Raw genomic sequence first — 21,757 nt, 5'->3', positions numbered from 1 at the left:
CTAACGTTTTAATGACATTGTTAAACTCTCCTTAAACATTTGGTTAAAACACATGATACAATACATTAAATCAACTTATATGCATTAGATTGGTTTCAAAATACTTAATAAGTTCAGTAGGGTCATTATAACTTTAACGCCAAGTAACAAGTTTATGACTTTCTCATAAACCTTAAAATCTTTATATGTTGTAACCATTTGTTAAAAGCACGCGGGTCTTCACATTTTCTAGATCAATCTTTAAAGCTCCACAAATAGTGGAAACAAGTAAAATTTTTTTGAAACAAACACTTTTTTGCATATCATTGCTAACCTCATCAAAATTTAACATAAATGGTCTGCTTATACACAACTAGTGCATAATATTATTTTTCAAATATCATAAAAAAAAGGATAAGATAAAGTGAGAAAATTACTTTTACAAACTTTAGAGGAACATGAACATATGTTCATTTGAACAGTTGAAATTTTATCATGTGCTTGGACATGACAAAAATAAATTTCGTGACAAAAACAAATCTCTAAAAAAATAAAAATGGTAACTAATTCTAGTTGTAAATTTCACAGGGCTAATCCCGGGACTCAACACTACTTTACGTAACTCCACACAAGTCTCCTTATGACACAACTAGAACAAATTGTTACTGTAAAATGCATACTTCAAACCCCATTACAATAAAATAAATTGTCATTTTCTTTGATATGTTTTGTTGATAAACCATTTTCTTCCATCACCAACACACCACCATTTTCTATGTTTGTGCCTCGATTACCTACCTCTTTGCTTTAACTAAACAGCTACCCTTACATTATTTCTTCCACATCAATCCATTCATCACAAGTAAGAAATGGTAAGCAAGGAAATTTTGCTGCCTCTACCTTTTTATTCCAGCAGTTTTTAGGAAATTTTAATATTTTCCAGTGAAGGTATTTCCTGCATCCTTTTTTCCTTTAGGAAAGTGTGGGCCTGAAAAAAAGCTGGGATATGGCAGAAATTTTAAAAAGAATAAAATCATATTTTAATGATTTTCATAAAATAAGCACTGAAAGCAGTAAAAATGTAGCCCAAAAATGTGATAAATTTAATAATTCTCACAACTGGAAATCATAAAAAGTGAAGCGAACTCCAAATACTCAGCTTATTAATATAAAATAAAAAATAATTTATGTGCTGAAAAGCAAATAGGCAGTTATCAAAATATGAAATGAAAACATCACATGAATTTTTCAACAATTTCTGTCAAAAAAGGTGTTTCCACATTAAAATTACACTGATATTGTGATGTAATAAAAAATTGACTTGCATGCAACAAATAAATATACAATGAAAACTTTTTTGCGGCAATGGAAATATACATGCAAACTGATTCTTCTAAAACAGATGATATTGAATCAATCTAAAAAAAAGTTATTCTGTTCACCTCATAAAAATTTCAAATGTTCAAAACTTAACTGTGTTTTTAGAATCTTTGTGATATGGCTTTTACTGGAAACGTAGAAAGTATCGTGCCGTAATTAACTCCAAAATGCATCATGATAACATACTTTAATGCTATTATGCTGAACGTGATCTAGAATTCTTGCCAATACTTTACCTTTACAGTTTACTCTTTCCAATGTTTCAACATTACTAATAATTCAGTAATTTAATTATTTAGAACTAATACAGTTAGCAAACAGTTCTTCGCACCCTTTTGATAGTTGTATTATTACCAAAATAGTTATCAAAATAAAGATATAGGCAGTGAAAGACAGATTTAGGTCTATGTAAACCAAATTGATTTATTGTGTTATTACAACCTAAAAATTTCTTGTATTATGACACAATGACAATACAGAAATGCTATTGGTCAAAATACACCATTTACATTGTCAACATAACTATTTTATATTATAGAAAGACGCTGCAGATGCAGACAACATATTTTCACTTTTTTGCATGCATAACACCAACTTTGAACTGAAGTTTATGGACTTTTTTTCATTTTTCAAACTTAGCAATAGCCATATGACATAAATCCATCAAAGTATTAAGAAAATACAGTCATAAAATCCTAATAGTGCTTTAGCTCAGATAATAAAGATTTTTTGCTAGGACTGTTAAATTATTTCCTTCAGATGCAACTACCACCACAAATTATAATCCAAAATTGTATACAATTTCTGCACCAGAATGTTTAAATGTCAAAATAAGGTTGCATGTATATATATATCATTAGATTGCCATCTTTAAACCTTTAATTTCTTTGAGGTCCCCCATGATCAAAGTGGTTGCACCATGACGTTCCAGTCACACACAAGTCTCTTCTTGATTATGGTTTTTTCTGTATTTCGAATGCTTTTGTTGTTTAATATTTCAAACATGTTAAACCAACAAAACAACATGAAAAAGTAGATCAAATATTTTAATTTGTTACCACAAAAGTAAAAATGGCATGAAACCAAACAAAAACTATTCTGAATAAATATGATTAAATAAAGAATTGATTAGTTTTCAAATCAATCCTTGATGTTACTAACAAAAACTGAAAATTTCTGTTGGCCTAATTTTTTTTATTTTTGGCCCCCTCAAGCTTCACTTGTCTTCAACAAAATTTAAAAAAAGAAATCTTGAAACTATGTTGAAAGTTGGTCCTAGATCGAAGTAAATTTCCCATGTATAAAACATAAAATAAGCAGCCAAAAAGTTAAAGTAAATCGAAATATAGACAGCATGGAAGACGAACTTAAAGTAAGCCAAAAATGAAAACAAACGGGGTCAATAAATTTTTTTGTGTGGTTAGAAATATGTGAATGAAATACCTTGTAATCAAATAATCAGAAATAGTTTTTCAAAAACAAAGACAATTTTCAAAAAGCAAGCAAAGCAAGGATTTATTATGTTATAGCAATCAAAAATTCATGGTATATGAAAAACAATGGCAATACAGAAATAGTAATACAGCCACAATACACTATCAACAATTTAAAAAAAAAAACGAAAAAATTCTTTCAACCTACATATCTCCAGTGAAAAAAACATATTGCAGCTGTGGGCGATATATTTACGAATTTTACAAATGTATAACAGCTTTTCCCAATGCTTAACTTGTTGATTTTTTTGACCATCTAAGGTGATATCTGTTTAAATTTAGGCAATAGCAAAGTTAATATTCCCAATCTTAGTATTACACCAACCACCTGTTAGGTTTAGGAACTTTCGGACATAAGAATGCAGCTGTTATGCATAAAATAGTATAAAATATGCAACATGCTTTGTACTAAATGTAACTTAAATTTGTTGATACTAGCTATCATTTCTTATTTATACTCCTCTTTTTTAAAAAATAGGTAGTAAGTGCTGTTAGGTGATAAAAAAGATCCGTCAATCAACTAGTAAAAAGGATTAAAGATGTAACGGTTTGCTTTTAATGTGCATCTCTTATAAAGCAATTTGCTTTTAATGTCAGTCTCTTATAAAACAAGTATAAACAAAAAAAACACAGCATGACATTCCAATAATACATCTTGGAGAGACTCCTTTTAAAAATATACATAAAATCAGCACGCTACTGAAACCTTTAAAGTTCCTTGTTATCTCTCTACAGTACTAAGGACTGTTAAACTACTTCTTTCAGATGCACCTAACACCACAAATTTTAAATCCAACATCGTATACAATTTCTGCACCAAAAAGTTTAAATGTCAAAATAAGGTTGCATATTATATCATCAGATTGCCATCTTTAAACTGTTAATTTCTTCGAGGTCTCTTATGATCAAAGTGATGATCACCATGACCTCCCCGTGGAGCAAAGTGTCTTGGTGGTGGTCTACCTGGCTAAAATATTTTGAAAAAAAAGGCGAACAAAAAATTAACAGTCGTTCAAACTCTCTAACATGTCAAACTAACAAAATAAAAAATCAAATATTTTAATTTGTTAGGCCGGCCACAAATACAAATGGCATGCAAATAAATTATTATCACAATGATACTACTACTTTGTTCCTAAAACTATTAATTTAATTTGTACATGACAGATATTAATATAGCCAGGGGTTGACAAATCGACACAATTAATAAAAAATAAATTGAAAGATCAAGACCTAAAAAATTGTTATAGTAACTATTTCTAAAAAAACTTAGAAAAGCACAATTATTTAATAATTCATGCAAAAAAGAAAATTAAAAAGGCAATGCATTAATTATGCCTAATAATGCCACTTTACCATCTGAATATGTCACTTAATACGGAAATTAAAACAACAGTTAAACAAACTAATGAAATCAAGAATGTAACCCTTACATTATTCTGGACTATAAGAAAAAATATTACCCATGTTAAAAGTATTGGTGCAGAGTTAATGTGTTCATAACAACACAGGATGATCAGTTTTAGCTGAATTTCGCACCCATTAAAGTTAGATAAAATAAAGAATTAAACAACTCTGTGCAAAATTCAAATAGAAAAAGTTTGCTGTTTTTAAACAGAGAATTCGTAAAGTTGATATGCAGCTTAAAGTTTAGATACTGCAATACGGAATATTTTTTTGATCTGGGCGTTGGTGAATTCTAAGTTATCAAGCAACTAAAAAGAGCTAAAGGATTAAGATTTACACAGAATAAATCTGTAGTCCTGATTATTAATTTTGATAAAACAAAATATCATACCATTAATTTTTTTAGACAATGTAACTAGGGTTAAAGCTATGTTAAAGAAACTTCTACACAGGATATTGAGACTAAATTATGTTACTTCAACAGTAAAACTTGACATATGCTTTACTTTTTTTTTATGTGTGTGCTTGTTTACATAGCATTTCCCTTAATGATGAATAATACCAGTCCTTATAAATCTGTCATCAAGAGTGCTAAAAGAATCAGAATGCCTAAAACTTGTATTGCCTGCTTGTATAAGTGTCTTTTTAATTTTTTATACAAGGTCACAGAATTTACCAACAAAATGGTGAGAACTACCAAAACATATCATGAAGTATCATCAAATCAATAATATGAAAGTGTATCAGTGCCTAGGCAATAGGTTACTTAATTATCAATCCTGCAGTACGATATGAAGTAAAACAATCAGCATCTTTGACAAAACAAAGCAATTTGTCAACCCCTGAGCATGTTTTTGAGAAAAAAGTATACAAACAGGAAGTGATTAGTTTCCATTTTTTTAAAGCACTTATATGTCAGTGTCCACTTAGAAGTTTATTTAGAAGTTTATTTTAGTTTGTTTACAGTATGGACAACGCAAGTTTAAAAAAATGCAACACAAAATTAATAAAGACCAACAACAATCAATAACAATAACAACAGTACCATGGCTGTCTGCCACACATTGTAATTGCTCTTTATGTATTGCACAGATTAAATCGAAAGTTATGCAATATTGGTACAGTCATTCTTCCTTAATTTATTTAATATTATATTGAGAATGCCATTTTCCATACAACAAAATCAATATTTTTAAAACATACGAGTAAATATTATAGCCTTTAATATTATAACCTACAATTTCACTCACCATGAAACCCATGTTGACCCCAGGAGGGGGACCTCTTTGTCCAGGTAAAAAACCTGGAGGAATATTAGCTACCATGTGAGGTGGCAATTGCAAACCAGCAATGTGAACGCCAGGTGGACGAATCATATCAGGCCTTATGCCAAGCTAATAATAAAATGTTTAAATAAATTTGAAGCTGGGCATTTCCTCTTTAACGTAACACTGTTTATATAAAGCAAATTTATAATAACTAAGAACTATCACCCAAATAAGTACCACAATTAACATTTTGTCAAGTATGGGTTGCATAGGGTATCTTTATGTGAGCACTTGTACTAAACTGGAGTTTTTATTAAATAACCAAATTAGTTAATGCTCAATAAAATAGAATAACTTTTTCTTCTGAACACTTACCACGGATGTCTGAACTCCTCCTGCAGCCTAAAAATTGAATTTTTTTTTATATCTTGATATTTAAGCCGTTGGTCTATGGAAAATTTTATGGGGATCACCCATTATATATAATAACTGCATTATAAATTTCCATATTCTTATGTGCCGGTTAGCATGAAGTAATGTATTTCACTTAAATAGCGGTTATTACAAAAAATGTAGGTGCAGTTATAATGGTGTTTTTAATTACAAAACCCTTGGCTTTTAAATTGGTTCACAGACATCAAGTATTATAATTTAATATATGCATGTACTCAAAGTGATTATAGATCTTAATGAAACAAAAAATCAATAACAAATACCATTAGCATGTCTCCCCTGCGAGCTTCAAGTTCAGCTTGTTGGTTCATCATAAAGTCATGCTGGGCTGCGTTGTCATTAACAATGTAATTCCCACCTCCCTGTGCTTCTTGCCTAAAAATAATATTTTCTTTCAAAATCTTGGACTATACACTTGACCTTAATAAGAAATAGAAATTTTCAAAGTACCTATTCGAAATATGATTGGGATGTCTTTGTTCCTCAAACCGTTTAGCTCTATTTCTATCAAGTTCTTCCCTAGTACGTAGATTTGCTTCTTGGCGCCTTCGCATATCCTCCTCCAACATTCGAAGTTCTTCTTGTCGTCTGATAAGCTCTACAAAAATTAAGATCATTAAATCCATAGCACAAAATCAGTCATCATTGTTTTCTAGGGGCACTACTTTAGTTTATTTGTTTTCAAACTAACAAATAAAATATTTGCATTTTGCCATAGTATTTGGGGAGGGTTCACGCACTGCTAACATTGTAGGTTATTCAGTGCAAACACGGACAACAGTATGGGAGACAAAGGAAATTTAGGTACAAATGAACACAATGAAGTAAACACCAGTAAATCAGTTACAATTTTTAGTAACTTTTTTATCACATTGGGTTTTAGTAAGATATATTTATCTAGGTACTTTAACCTAACCTGTAAATTTTGTTACCTTGTTGTTCACCTAACTAGTTACTTAGAGTAGATAAACATTGTTAATATTGTTAATACAAATGTAACTCTGTACTATGTTTTTGTAACTATCATGGTAACAATATAATTTACAATAAATACCTTAGTGCATTAATTAAGCGCTGAGGTACTTAAGCTTTGGATTAGCCACTTTTTTAAGGGAAGATTTTCAAAAGAATTATTCAAGTCAGGCAAATGTTAGAACCACCATAGTAGCCCTGAGCGCAGAATTTTTGGGGTAACCATTGTTGCATTACCTCGTTGTTAACATAACTTTTAGTGTAAACAACTGTTTTATCAGCCATGAGTATTAATATTTCACAAAAATAATTTTACGATTTACTTGTAACAATAATCTGTTTTTAACATTTTACTGTTCTTTGATGACAAAATAATATTTAATATTTAGGTGGATCTAAGCTATATGTAAAATAGTAATGCTGATGAAAAAAATGCCATCATGATTTAGAAGGATAAAATGGAAGCTGTGGAGTGAAGTAAAGTCTGTGTTACAGAAATTAAATTTATGTTATTAACAAAATTATCTTTTTTTTAATACATGTTACATTTAATTTATTTTTCATAGAAATAATCTACACTATACAAAAAGATGAACTTATCATATCTCCTTATTCTGTACCACAAGAAAGACACAAATAGTCTGATATGGGTTGCATAAAGGATCTTACTATAGCACCTTGCTGGATGTTTCTTCAAACATTAAGTTTAATAGTAACACCAAATTAGCAAAATGTGCAAAATCTCAAAAAATATAAGAATTTTTTATGGATAATTGTTTGTTTGTCATCCGCCTTCCAATATTTTTGAATTCACAAAAACAGCATGGATTCAGGAGCCTATTCAGTCCTGTGGCTGACCAGTCATTAACTATTGTTAATAAAATATGGCGATATTAAGGTTTATTTAGTATTGTTTTTTATGCTTTGAAAAGGAACGTATAAGTTTAATAAATTACATTTTGATGCTTTTATCAGGAAATATGGGTTTAGGATTTGTCCGACGCAATTTGAAAGGCGTATATAAAAATATATAATATTGATTAATTTTTTACAGACTTTTTTACAAAAATACAGGAAACCTTGTTGAGGGAGAAAATTGTAACTCAAATAAATTGCTTAAAGAATATTGAAGAAATAGGTGTTATACTACAATACTATGGCAAGGCAAGTGTAGCTTGAGGTGTTACTGTTACAAAAATTGTATTTAGGGTACTACCAAGGAAGCAAGAAGTTTTTGTTTATGTAAGACACTATATCTCCTTATTCTGTACCACAAGAAAGACACAAGAAGTCTAGTATGGGTTGCATAAAGGATCTTACTGTAGCACCTTGTTAAACATTTTCCAAAGATAGGAGTAATGCAAATACTAACAAACTGTGCAGTACTAATATCATTAAAATAGTTGTCACGTTTTGATAACATAAAGGTCAAATAATTGGGAAAACCACTAACCTTCTCTTATCTTTACCGCTTCTTGTTCTTTCTGAGCTGACTCCATTTCCAATTCAAGTCTGTAACGAGACTCCTGCAATTCTTGTTCCAATCTTGCCTTTTTATCTTCTTCTTCTATAAACAAATCTCTCCATCTTTTTGCCCATGTATATTCAAATGAACTTGGTGAAATAAATCTTGGTTGAAATTCCCGTTCCCTTAAATTAAAAGTCTTTCTAAAATATCCTCACAAAAAACTTTTTTGTTTACAATATATATTTTACTATTTTTAGTACACTATATATTGTTTTCACCACAACATCTTTATGTACGTTTTCAAAATATTTCATGACATATATGGAATTAAATACTTATGCACCCAAACAAACGCAACAGTTATTCAAAATTTTGGCACATTTACTTTTAGCACAGGCCTGGTAAGTTTTTCACCTACAAGAAAGTTTTTCATCTGCTTTATGAACAAGCTTTCGAAAGCATTAAGTAAATCAAAACAAATGGCAAATCACAATTTGCAATACATTAATTCAATTCCTGCCTTTTTGCAAAGCAATAAGCACTGATGCTTCTAGTGTGCAAACAATTTGTGATATCGGAATATTTATTGCATTGTTAAAAAGATGGCAGCACTAGTTGTTCAATTGAAGAAGTGTAAAAGAGATTAAAATATATTGAACTAAAAATTTTAATGGCTTTTATCCGCAGGTAACAAAAAATATAATTCCTTCATGAAACTAAGATATATTTGGCTCAATATCTCACACCTTGTATGCCAAAAATGCTTCAAAAATAATGTACAGCCAATGTCTTCTTACAGTCATTATTTAAAAAAAATGTCCATAGTTGTTCTTTCACTATAAGATCATTGTCTGACTGTTACAAATACTGCATTGTGTGCTATACAATACGTTTCTATTTTAAGTTTAAGGTTTGTCAAAAGTTGCATTCTTTAAAATTTAAGATAATTGACATTGTACGTAAAAAATGTTGTTTATAAATGGCAGAGGTGAGTGACACATTTGGCACTCTTGATTAAATTGAAGTTTTAAAAATTTGTCAAGGAACACAGAAATATAGTTGCAGAAATCACTTCAGATGTGACTGGAAAAGAAGGATTTATTATTGTTAAACATACCAGGCAAACTATATTGCAAACTAAGGGATAATGGTTTCAATTCATATATATTTTTTGGAAACGATCTCTATACAAATTTAAAACGAATTTAAAATATTTTTTTGCCAAAAAAATCGTTTTAAAATAGTTTAAAATCATGTTGTTGTAACGAAAACTATTTCGCAATTGTTTTGTATTGTTTCCTAATTGTCTCACAATATCAAAATCAATTCATTCCAACTGTTTGTTAAATTCGTTTAAGTTCAAATCATTTCAAAATCGCTTTAAATTTAACATCATTATCATTATTATGTTTATCACACGCACCGATTTCTACAGAAAATTTTATTATCAAATTATTTAAAATATCTATATACATCTATCTACGGCGATGTTTTCCTTCCCTACCATCGTGTTTTCCTTCCCTACCATCATGTTTTCCTAATTTCTAAACGATCAACGGCGATGTTTTAGCTACCTAGGACCCCGTTTTGATGGTTTTTAAACAATCTACGGCAATGTTTTCGCCTTCTACGTTTAATATTTTTGAAACAATCCACGGCAATGTTTTAGCTTCTCACGATCGCGTTTTGATGGTTTTTAAATGATCTACGGCTATGTCTTTGTTTCTTATAATGGTTTCTTAAAAATTCTTTAACAATGTACAGAGATGTTGTAGCTTCATACGGTCTCCTTCATCACCGTAGACCATTAAGAACTATCAAAGCACGATGGTAGGAAGCAAAAACATCACTGTAGATCGTTTAAAAAGTAGATTGTATTCAGTCCAGGGGTTTTTCGGTTTTCGAACATATTATGACCGGGGCGGTATCTACCCCCCCCCCATAACTGTTCACAGGCTTGTCCAAATTGAATCAAACTTAGCACACTTATAGTACGTCACAGAGGGAACAAAATGGCAGTAATAATTTTTTGCTTGCGTCAGCACATTTTCTGTGTTGTATCAAAAGCTTGAATTTCTTTAAAATGGTACAATCTGCTTAAAATTTGATTACTTTAGTTCTAGAGCGAATTTTTACATTCTGTTTGAATTTCCTGAAAGTTAAATAAATTTTATTTAATATACTTTCCAGCTTTTACTTGGATCGCCTGAAAAAATGCTCGAAAATGCCCGAAAATCAGTTTTTTGTCCAAATAACGTGTAAAATCCGAAAAAATCTGGAATTCAGATTGACCACGTGTCCTAAGCTTCCAGAAGGATTCTTCTTGATGAAACAAAGTTGTGTTGTGAGTTTCAAGTTATTATATTTTCCCCATTATAAGGGTTTCATGGAGATTTTTAGGGGTAGTTTCGAGTAATAGCAAATATCAAAGCCTCTGAAAGGTATGGGACCAGAAAATTAGGTGTCTAATAGATAATTATTAAAACTCAGTAAGTATCATAGCTATGCAACATAGTATTAAGGAGTTATTTAAAAAAACCTGGACGGAATAGGGTTATAAACCATAAAACCGGGTGCGCAGTAAGCAAAATCATTGCCATAGATCACTTAAAGAGTATCAAACACCATTGTAGGAAGTGGAAACATTACTGTCGATCGTTTTAAAACAATCAAAAAGAGAATGTAGGTATTTAAAACGGTGACATAATCCGCTTGAGAACTATAAAAGTCGCCAACAGGATCAGTCATAGTTTGTTTCGAAACACAGTAGTTTTATCACCCCCATCAATGAAAGTCTTATGCATATTTTTGTGACGGCTGTTGTCTAAAAATAGTAAAAAGCAATTAATTTATCACGTTTTCATTGTTTTTTAATTGTTTTGGGAGAGCAATTCGCTTTAGAATTCATTTTAAAGTTTTTTCTGCCCTTGTTTAACGTGGGATCTGCATGTCGGTTTGCAATCAAATCTTGAGTAAAGATAATATAAGTCCAACATCATTTTATACCTCGGGTTCCCTTTAATCTCTACGGGTTGATAAATTTATAATGCACAGCCCTTAACAGGTCTAAAATTACTGTTCTTTTGTTATTCCATAAATGTAACATTTTACAGCTTGGGTTCCCTTTGATTAAATTTCCTTATTTTTGCCAAGGATTAATCTTCTTGCTTAAAAAAATATATTATATTAAATAAAACATTGTCATTAATGAAAACAAACAAACAAGGAAACAAACAAACAAATGCTTAAAATCGGTTGACTTCAATGTTTACGATATACCTGAATAATGTGTTAAAATTATGTAAAATAATTAAAAGCACTTACGACTGAAAACCAGGCAATCTTTCAATAGTTGAATCATGAAGACCTTCTTCTTCATCCAATTGACTTCTCGGTTTCACAAAGATAGGCTTCGGTAACCTAAGTAAATTTAGTTACCAAAATTAATAGAAAATATATCTATATATATATTTAGTAAATATGGATGACAGCTAGTTAATTAGGTTCTTCTCCATTTACTGGCTGTAGGACCATAGGAAAATTCAAAGGAATTTACTTGTTACTACTACTTGCAGCTATTATATTTAGACTTCAAATTCAGAGTATTATTTAACAGTATACATACCTTCCTAATACAAACATTTCTTCTTTAAATCTGTCAAGCACTTTTTGAGCAGATTTTTTCCATTCAAATTCAACTATTGCATATCCCTTTGACCGTCCCCTATCATCACAAACTACAACAGCTCTTTCGACAGTACCAAATTGACTCATGGCTTGCTCTATGTACTCGTTCGAGGCATACTGATCTAAACCGTGAACTTCAACTGCTGAAGCATGTGTAGCATAACGAACTTGTATGTTTCGACCCTTAAAAAGTTTCTTATCAAGACAACTTTTTGCCATCTCAGCATTATGTCGATAATCCTGACAGAGAAATAAAAGTATTTTAACAAAATAGAACTGTTTTGTCAAAACAAATTGAAATGATAATAAAAACAACTTACCAATCTTATAAATCCAAAACCCTTTTCTTTATTTACATACACTTCTCCTATCTCACCATACTCACCAAAGAGTTCCCTTAAGTCCTCTTCTGTTGTGCCATTGTTCATATTGGCTACAAACAAGCGACATCTGCCACTGAATTTTTTTTCACCTTGTTTAATTAATGATTTTGAACTTTTAAAGTCATTTGTCTGTTTAGGTGACTCATTAACTTTCTGTTTATCTGATAAACTATCTCTATGGGTAAATTTATTACTCTGATCTTTTTTGTCAACAATAGGTGACCGGGATCTGTCTTTCTCCACCTTCTTTTGTGGAGTAACAACTACTGCATTGGCTTCAACTTTTGGAGTTAGTAAAGGCTGTGTTTCTTCTGACTTGACACCAGTATCAATCTTTTGTACAAATGGTACTTCAAAATTCGTTTTTTCTTCACTAACACTTGCTTTATCAGCACTCGAAGATTGTTTTTTGTACGAAACCCATTCTGTTTTTCTGTTGGGAGAATTATTGAAGTCCTTTTTATTTCCACCATAGGGACTTCCACCACCCCTGAAATTTTAAAATATTAGAGGTAAATACAAGGAAATCAATCATAGTTAAATCTGGAAGGTTGCTGGGTGAGTAAAAAGAATGTCAGACCTAGACCCATGACTGGGTTGCTTAGAAAAGTCAAATAATAATAATAATTTTTTTCAACCTTCAATTTGTATTTAAGAAGAATTAATGATTTATACATCATGTATAATAATTACCATAAGTACGTTTCTCTCAGAATAATTGTGGCCACCGTACTTAAATCATTGTCCATAATAAAAAATAATAATAAAATTTTAGTATGAAAGGGTTTTCCCATACCATACTTTTCCTCCTAATATAGATAAAATACAAAAGTTTATTCATCATGTGTTTTACATCCAAGCAACCAAACTGTCTGCAGAAGTTGGAAAAGTCCCAGATTGTAGGGAAGAATCCAAGAGAGGATCCCTCTACAAACATCTTGTTTACCTGGTATTTTTTGTTTAAAAGAGTGTTTTTCAAATTTTGATAACGTCTAAGTTTTTTTATAAGCTTTTGTAAAATTACTTTCATAACAACAAGACAGTTCAAGATGACAGGATGTGGGCCATCAAAGAATTCAGCTGGACTTCTGAAACCATCAAGGTCAGCAAATAAAACCCAAATTCTCTAACAATTTTAGATAGTGACAAATCGTGAATAAGATAGAATCGCGACGCCATGTATATCTACCGCTATTTAGCACAAACGAACAATTTTTGAACATTTGTAATTGTGTTTGTTACTTTTACACAAACCACATATACTTGATGGAGCCTTTTTCCAACGAAAAAGGTTGGTATTATTAGCCAATTGTAGAATGACTGCTTTTATAACAAAAACAAATACATTTTGTGGTAACTTTTCACAAACACGCTGCCATTGGCTGATAACACATTCCTGTGCAACATGATTCATTAATGAATGTTGCTCTTTCAACACATTCATATCAGACAAAACTTTCTAACTGTTTTGTTAATAAGCCTATCCTTTGGGTTCTTGGGCTGATCAAGATTTAGCAGGGTATCAGCTTCAACGTATTTCTTGATGGTTAATCGGTACAGGTTACGAATTTCAGGATTAACTGATTCTTTCAAAATGTGTTGTAAACTGGCTGGAATTGTAACAATCAGATGGTAACATAAATTTCATACCCATTTGTTTAACTGGTAGGTATAAATGCCTAGTATTTGCGCTTTGAGTGAATCTGAACCAACGTTTCACGTATTCTTTAACAATAGAATCAAGATTCTGTACAACCCAGGTTGTTGAAAGGTTGTAAATTGAGAAACGCCAACGCAATTTGCTGTAGATATACCTCGAGATAATCAGCAATATATTCTTTGGATGCAATAATAAATGGTTGAGAATATCAAAATATCTATTCATTTCTGAAACAAGCTCTTCTTTTAACGAATTCGTACTCATGTCAAAAGAAAAGTAAACTGCAAACTGGAACCAATTTCTTGGGGATAACGAGTTACAGAAGTTGTAATCCGAGTTGCAGAAGTTGTAATTATCTATGGTCTGAATCAACTGTGATACTATAGTGTTTATAATAGTCACTGATCAACTGTTCGATCTCTACAGGGATGTGATAATAACTCAGAACTTTCAGCAGTAAAGCATGACCGACTTTACCAAATACATTCTAAGATCCAAAAGCGTGACCATTATAGGCGTTGTTTGGTTTTAGCATGTTTGATCATATAGCTCAAAAGTCCAATATGCTTGATGGTACCTGATATAGCTTTCCAGAAACCCTTTTGTATATTGGACTCGATATAATTGTTGTGTTGTAGAAAATTGTATATTTTGTTTCGTATTAATGACAAATAAATTTTTGCAAAGACTGGTTGTAGAGTAATTGGACGGAAATTTGCAGGATCTGCATTACTCCATTTCTTGTAGATAAGGATCGTAAAGGCATGTTTCCAACAACTTGGAAATACTTTGTCTCTCCAAAATTTCGAAATAATCCTATGAATGACAGTTCTCAGAATTGGACAACGTTCAATATGATAATTCCTTTGTTGACTAGCAGAGTCTTGTCTATTGAGTTAAGGTAGGTTGTATGAGGGCTGTGTAAGAAGTGTTAGTTGTACGGTAGTGACACATGGGCAGTGAAGCAGGAAGATCTTGACCGTTTAGAAAGGAATATGAGAATGGTTAGATGGATGTGTAACACCTGTCTGAGAGACAGAAAGAGTTCAGATGAGCTAAGAAGCAGGCTAAGTATCCATAGAATTGAAGATGTTATCCAGATAAGAAGATTCAATTGGTTGGGGCACTTGGAAAAAATAGAGGGGGATAATTGGGTAAGAAAGTGTAGAGACTTGATAGTTCTTGGGGCAAAGCCCAGAGGCAGACCGAGAAAGACTTGGAAGAGGAAGACAGACTTGATACAGAGGAATTTGAGTTTAGATCTAACACAGTCTAGATCAGATTGAAAGAGGGTCATTAATATACCCCGTCCAACCCATGCTAGCATGGAAAACGGACGTTAAGCCGAGAATGATGATGATGACATAGGGATCCGCTTGATTTCAGTTTATTAATGATTCCGGTTATCTCTCTATAGGTTGGTGGATCCAGGTTGAAACTTCGAAGGGGCATCGTTTCATCCAGGTCGGAAACTCAAAAGAACGTTTTGCTCTGCCTCGTGATGAAGTTCTTTTGAAGTAAGATTGACAAGTTACCTTATCAGACATTGGTTTAACAGTATCATCTTTTTTTAAATAATAATAATAAAAATAATAATAATAATAGTAATAAATATTTCATTGGGAAGGTATGTGCTGAGACACAGAAATATCTTTTGTTTTAGACTAAACTAAACAAGCAAAACCAAAAATACATGGCAGACACTCCATGAAGCGCAGCGCAAACTGTTTTAGTCCCATGTGAACCTTTTAACGAAAATTGACCTCTATAAAACAAACGACACAGGGTACTTTTTTGTCTTATGAAAGCTTATGTTTGTTTAAAAAGTACCACTTTCGTGGAACAAGGCTATAAATAGAATTGCAGGTTGTTTTTTTTTTTGGGGGGGGAGTTTGGTTTTCGGTACATTTAGATAAGTGCTGAGCAAGATCAATGTTTGTTAATCGAGACCAAACATCGCATAAAGATAGTGGTAGAAGGAAGACGATACGGCTGTCTTCATGGGAAATTTGGTTTTCGTTTTCGTTTTATTTTTGAACAATATTTTTCAAAAATTGGCCGTTAGGAGGAAGGGGGTAAAAAGTTTAACGGTCAAATACACATAATAGTGTTTGACATTTTTAATTGTATTCTTTGAGTAGTTTATTTCTTTTTCTGCTTTTATGGCGATATGTTAAAAGTACTTTTCTGCTCAAGTTCAATTGAATAGGAGATATGATGTAGTTCAATAATGGACAGGTGGTATATTCGGTGATTCGGTTCAGCTTTGTTGCTGTAGTGATGATTGACATTTGGCTAAATTGACGAATTGCATTTGTGCTACATCTGCTATTTTTAAAATTTCGCTGTTCTTAGGGGAAGAATGCTAAAAAATGTGAAAAGGAAAAAACAATGAGCTAACAAAAAATCTGTAAATAAAAATCTGTCTTGAAATGATGCTTAGCGTATAAACGTACAATTACAGACACTTTTACGGTCTTTTGCGTCTTACCGCAACAAAATCCATCGAAATAATGAACCCATGGTTCTAAACGGGAGATTTATCTATTGGCTATACGTTGGAACCATTTTTCCGAACATTGTTGGACCTGCCTCACCACAATTGCTGTTTTTAGCCGAGCACTGCCTGCGTCCAATTACGGACACCTACGTTTAATTACGGACACACTGTATTTTGTATTTTAGAGGGTCAGCGGCAGGTATATATATTGTATTTATTCCTACTGGAAGGGAGTGTTTAAACGTTACTTTTGACTCACAACAAGTTTTGACTTAATTTAAGAGTGTCCGTAATTACACGTAAAAATTGACCCAAAAAAACATTTTTTAGTCGTTACAGATCATTAGCGGGAAATGGTAAAACATTAAAAAAGCAAGATTTTTTATTTTCCTTTTTTATTCAAATCGACAACTGTAACATAAATATGTGTCACTTGACAATTCCGCCTTTGTAGCTCTCGCACAAACGCCATGGAACCATGCCAAGCACTTATCGCAACCAATCCAGATGATTTTGTTGCAAGCGACTGGTGGGTTCGACCTTTTACAGATAGCACAGTACGTCTCACGCTCAAATTCTTCCTTGCTGCTACTTTCGTACTCACTCTCCGTCTCTTCAACTATCTCATTTTCTTGGCCGTCATCCAACTCGCTGTCATCACTTTCGAACGATATCATTGTTCTTTTCTGTCGCACAGATCGGGTTTTCAACATAACCCTTTTTTGCCTTTTTTTTGGACTGCAGAGCTTCTTTACTTAGTTTTTTTCGTTCTCTCTCCTTTTTCCTTTCTTCTTTTGCCTTTCCAACTCTTTCTTCTCCACCTTCTCTCGAAACGCTTGTCGATGCTCGTCGCTTGTGAGAACTCTCGCCTTAGTAATAATCCTGGTGTTCTTTGTTTGTTAGGCTTTGGCGCTGGGATAATACCTGCTGCAACAACGTTCTCCACTAGCATATCTATCATCTCTATATCGAGATGAGAACCGTGGCCATCCAAGATCAACAATATTGGTTTTTGTATGTATCTTGTCTGAGGAATAAACAGCTTTTCACACCACTGTTTAAAAAGCTCGATGTCCATGTAGCCGTTTGGCGAATGGGCGTATAGAGCATTGGTAGGACCATCTCTAGCATAAGGACTGGATGGGAAAGCCTTTTCGAAAATTATCATTGGAGGCAACGGCACTCCAGCAGCTGATACAGCGACATGGGCAGTGATGTGATCCCTATTTCCTTTGCTCTCAGAGTAGGGGTGCTTAGTTGATCTTGAGACGACAACCTTTCCAACGCGAGCATCCATGGAGATACCTGACTCGTCGCAATTGAAGATTCAATCTGGCTTATCGAGGATATCAAGATCAACAAATGTTTTTCTTAAAAGATCAAAGTGCTGTTTTATAACAGTCACATTGGCCATTCTAGAACGTCCTCTGTCGAGGCCGTCGGGTTTTCGCAGGGTAATTTCTCGCGAATGACGTTTCTTGAAACTGTCCCACCAAGTATGACCAGGACCACTGACACGGTTGAACGAGCTGGTACGCTTGCTTCGTTTTACGATGTTCCATGCAAAAGCTTTTATTGCTGAAATACTTAACAGGTGTGCAATAGAAGCCATGTATTTGATATAATGAATTAACATCGTCTCCTCTTCCGGTGTCATTTCTGTTTTCCTTCCTGCCTTCGTCGTTCTATACTTTCCCCGAATTCGGTCGGATAAGGTCTGTTTTGGAACGCCGGATTCTTTTTGAGCCTTATGTAATGACATGCCATCCTTAACTGCTGCTAGGGCATTACTCAAATCTTCTTCGGACCACTTTTTGTATTTTTGTTTTGGGCCCATTTCACCAAAGCTTAATGGCTAAAATAATGCGAAATACATGGTATTGAAGCAAAAAGAGATTTTATAACATAAAATCATAAAAAGAAATGATGTACAGAAGGAGAGCTCATAAATAACACTATATTTTAAGTTTAATCATATTGCGCACATATACAAACTATGAGAAAAAAGCGTGATTTTGCCATAACATTTTGCTTTTTTTCCAGAGGCCGAAAAACACACTTCGGGTCGCTAAAAATCTGCCATATATATTTTTTATGTTAGTATAGCTATTATATAATAAAATAAAATAAAAAATAATAATTACCTTGATTAATAAGATATAAAATGATTTGTTAGAATAAGTTTGTCGCACAAAACCAAAAATCAGCGAAAAGAAGCGAGTTTTTTAAATCCATTGTTTTGGTATGAAACAGCGAGGCAAATCGAACGAAACCTATTAATCATAACGGCTTTGAGTAGGAGAGTCAAGACATCGTGAAATAAAGTTGGAAATATAAGGTTAAGTGGTGGAAAACTTTAATTTACTAAAGTGTCCGTAATTGTACGTGTCCGTAATTGTACGTTTATACGCTAGCTATCTAGATTTTGCTCCAAAAAATTATCTTTGCTTAAACTTCCTAATATTGTTCTTTAAAACTCCAAAATGTGTTTAGCTCTGCACTCTCTTCACAATACGGTAACTTTTCACCTCCAAAAAAATTGTTATGACGTCAAACCGAATCGCCGAATGTTCCAAAGTTTTTAGGACAGGTGGTATTCTAAAGTTTAGCCCAAGGAAAGTTAGAAATAAAAGTGATCACTTAATTTAAACGTTCTCGTAATAAGGATGCTTATAAAGTTGTTTAATCGGACAACAATTCAGGATTTCCAGTTAAAACTAGAGCTTGTGACTAAAACTGCCTTGGAATCAATTTGCTGAAGTCAACATTTAAAAAATTGTATGTACTTACTGTCGAAAATTCGGATCAAAGGAACGTCGATTTCCACCTCTACCACGAAACATCTTTTACTTATCAAATTAAGTTTGGCTAGGTAGCCAGTTCTGTTGCTCCTTTTTAGCTTACCTTCCTTTTTCTTGGTTCACGTTTTTGAAAACTGGGTACTCAGGCAATACGCATGCGCTATTTTAAATCCGATAAAAACGGATTTTGCTCGCTTAGAGACGCGCACATACACTCGAGCGTCTCAATCACAGGTGTACATGAGGACATCCATAAATACTAATACTTCCTCAACAAGAAGCCTCTAAACACAAACCCAACCTTAAATTAGTGAGTAAATTTAGCCTTGCAGTAAAACAAGGCTAGACTGTACTGAGCAGTGCTTATTTCTAAATCCAAATAGGACTTTATAAGAAAACGTAGCTAGCTAGCTAGCTAAGTAAATACGACTCAAAGTTTAGTCACTGACTTAGGGCAAACAAAACTTCCTTAGTGCAAACAAAACGACTATACTTTATTTAAGCATGAAAAGAGTAAAACTAATATCGAATAGACTCATTGTGTAACATTCTTGATTAGAATTAAATACAACAACTTATGATTAACAACAATCGTCACCTGCCTGAATACACTCAATTATGCCGTGATTAATTATTACAGTGCCGTGATTAATTATTACAGTGTGTTCAATATATTTGTTAGAACTAATCAAAAAAATCAAGAAGGTTAACCAGAATCCAAGAATTATAGATAGATGTGCATATTTTACATGGCTAGCCTCACAAATACCGAGGGGATATACCCTGTTTATTATTTCTGGGAGAGGCCAATGGCTTAGATGAAGAGTCCTAGAGTATTTAATGCTCATTTTGAGCTATGCAGACCCAATTAGGGCCCGCACTCTACTAGACAACTCCTGGCAACATCCAAACGGCCCACACAGTGTGCCATCTCCCCAATTTCCCTCACATGGCTTGGGTTAACCTCGGGCTATGGTAACATTCACTCTCCCATGTTGAATCGCTGTCAAAAAGAATCAGAGTTCGAGAGCTATAACCACTAATCCACGGCGTCACAAATATAACTTCAAACTTTTCATTAACCAGAAAATAATCTTGTTATTCTATTTGATTCTATTTAATTTAAGCAGGAATAGGGCTTCAGCTGAACTTGGATAATGTGCATATTTTGAACTAGTAATATACAAATATGCATAATTCCAACTGCTTATATAAAAAAAACATGTATACAAATACACATACTTTGCACGTGGTTAATGTACTTTAATTTAGGGATATGGTTCATGTTGAAAATATTGCTTTCCTAGCAAAGCATAGCAAATCTCGCCCCTAACCCCTTTATTATGACCCCTGCTTATTGATGTTTGAAAATATTGTTGTGCATCCCCCTTTTATTTGGACCCCATACTCATTCAGATTTATCAGTATATATATAACTTATCAAATCTCTTTTGTGTTTGAGATATTTAAGTATCAAAGATTTTCATCTGACCCTATGAAATCATTATCGATGTGGAATAAGTTTTTTTTAAGATATATATCTGGTAAAGGCAGAAATGTTTTTGGTGTTTGAGGTTTTATAAAATTCTTAGGAATTACATTGGTCAAACCCAGTGAAAACATTTTACAAAAGCATTTCTGTCATCACTTAAAACTATTCGATTTGCAATTTTATCATTTTCTTCTCAAAGTGATTCGCAAAAATGGCATTTCGATTCGCGAATTGCGAACTGCTAATTCGAACCCTGTCCAGATCATTTTCCCCAGAAAGTGTTTCGCGTCAGCTCTGCCAGGAGGAAAAATACCATATTGCAATCTACCCTGATAACAATCTGCTCAATAAAAGAAAAAAATTATGGCAAAATGCAGACATATTAACAAATTTTATCTGGCTTCGAACGACTCACGCGACTGATGTCATTTTTACGTCCATTTTTGATACCATTGTATTGTAATTTTTGATACAATTATGTTGCAACTTTTACGGTTACGTTTTATTACTACTGCAGATTGTCGTCCATGTGGCGACATGAAACTATAAGTGTAGAAAATACAAACCATTGTTTTTTTAATTGCATATTTCCTTATATTATTATTTATCTCATGGATGAAGGATATTACTATAAACAGATAATTCACATGGTGTGTTTGGGCACACAATAAACATGTGTTATTAAATAACAATAATAGCAAAAAACATAAATGGTGTGTCTTACTGTAATAATATTAAGTCACTAGTCGTTGGCCCGTTGAGAATCCACGGGCTTGCCCGTTCTTTTTAAACCGCATAGCGTGCGTCTTGAAAA

General features: G+C 32.8%; 1 protein-coding gene across 2 annotated transcripts in view; it reads right to left on the bottom strand.

Moving 5' to 3' along the window:
• Positions 1-19,600, bottom strand: part of LOC130644638 (non-POU domain-containing octamer-binding protein-like) — a 31,406-nt gene extending 11,806 nt beyond the window's left edge. Inside the window, exons 1-10 of one of the 2 annotated variants that reach the window (XM_057450319.1) lie at positions 19,441-19,600; positions 12,428-12,980; positions 12,046-12,347; positions 11,745-11,840; positions 8,406-8,602; positions 6,431-6,578; positions 6,244-6,355; positions 5,903-5,929; positions 5,510-5,653; positions 3,490-3,819 (exon numbers count right to left, since the gene is read on the bottom strand). In XM_057450319.1, the coding sequence (XP_057306302.1) occupies positions 3,733-3,819; positions 5,510-5,653; positions 5,903-5,929; positions 6,244-6,355; positions 6,431-6,578; positions 8,406-8,602; positions 11,745-11,840; positions 12,046-12,347; positions 12,428-12,980; positions 19,441-19,493 (1,719 nt within the window). In that variant the 5' untranslated portion in view covers positions 19,494-19,600 and the 3' untranslated portion in view covers positions 3,490-3,732. Of the gene's footprint in view, positions 1-3,489; positions 3,820-5,509; positions 5,654-5,902; positions 5,930-6,243; positions 6,356-6,430; positions 6,579-8,405; positions 8,603-11,744; positions 11,841-12,045; positions 12,348-12,427; positions 12,981-19,440 lie in introns of those variants that run through there. The other variant, XR_008982613.1, reaches the window with a different exon arrangement.
• Between the last annotated feature and the right edge of the window lie 2,157 nt (positions 19,601-21,757).

This window comes from Hydractinia symbiolongicarpus, chromosome 5 (assembly GCF_029227915.1).
Source record: "Hydractinia symbiolongicarpus strain clone_291-10 chromosome 5, HSymV2.1, whole genome shotgun sequence".
NCBI classification, from domain to species: Eukaryota; Metazoa; Cnidaria; class Hydrozoa; order Anthoathecata; family Hydractiniidae; genus Hydractinia; species Hydractinia symbiolongicarpus.
Note: the sequence above shows the minus strand (reverse complement) of the source record. Positions and strands in the feature narration are given on the sequence as shown.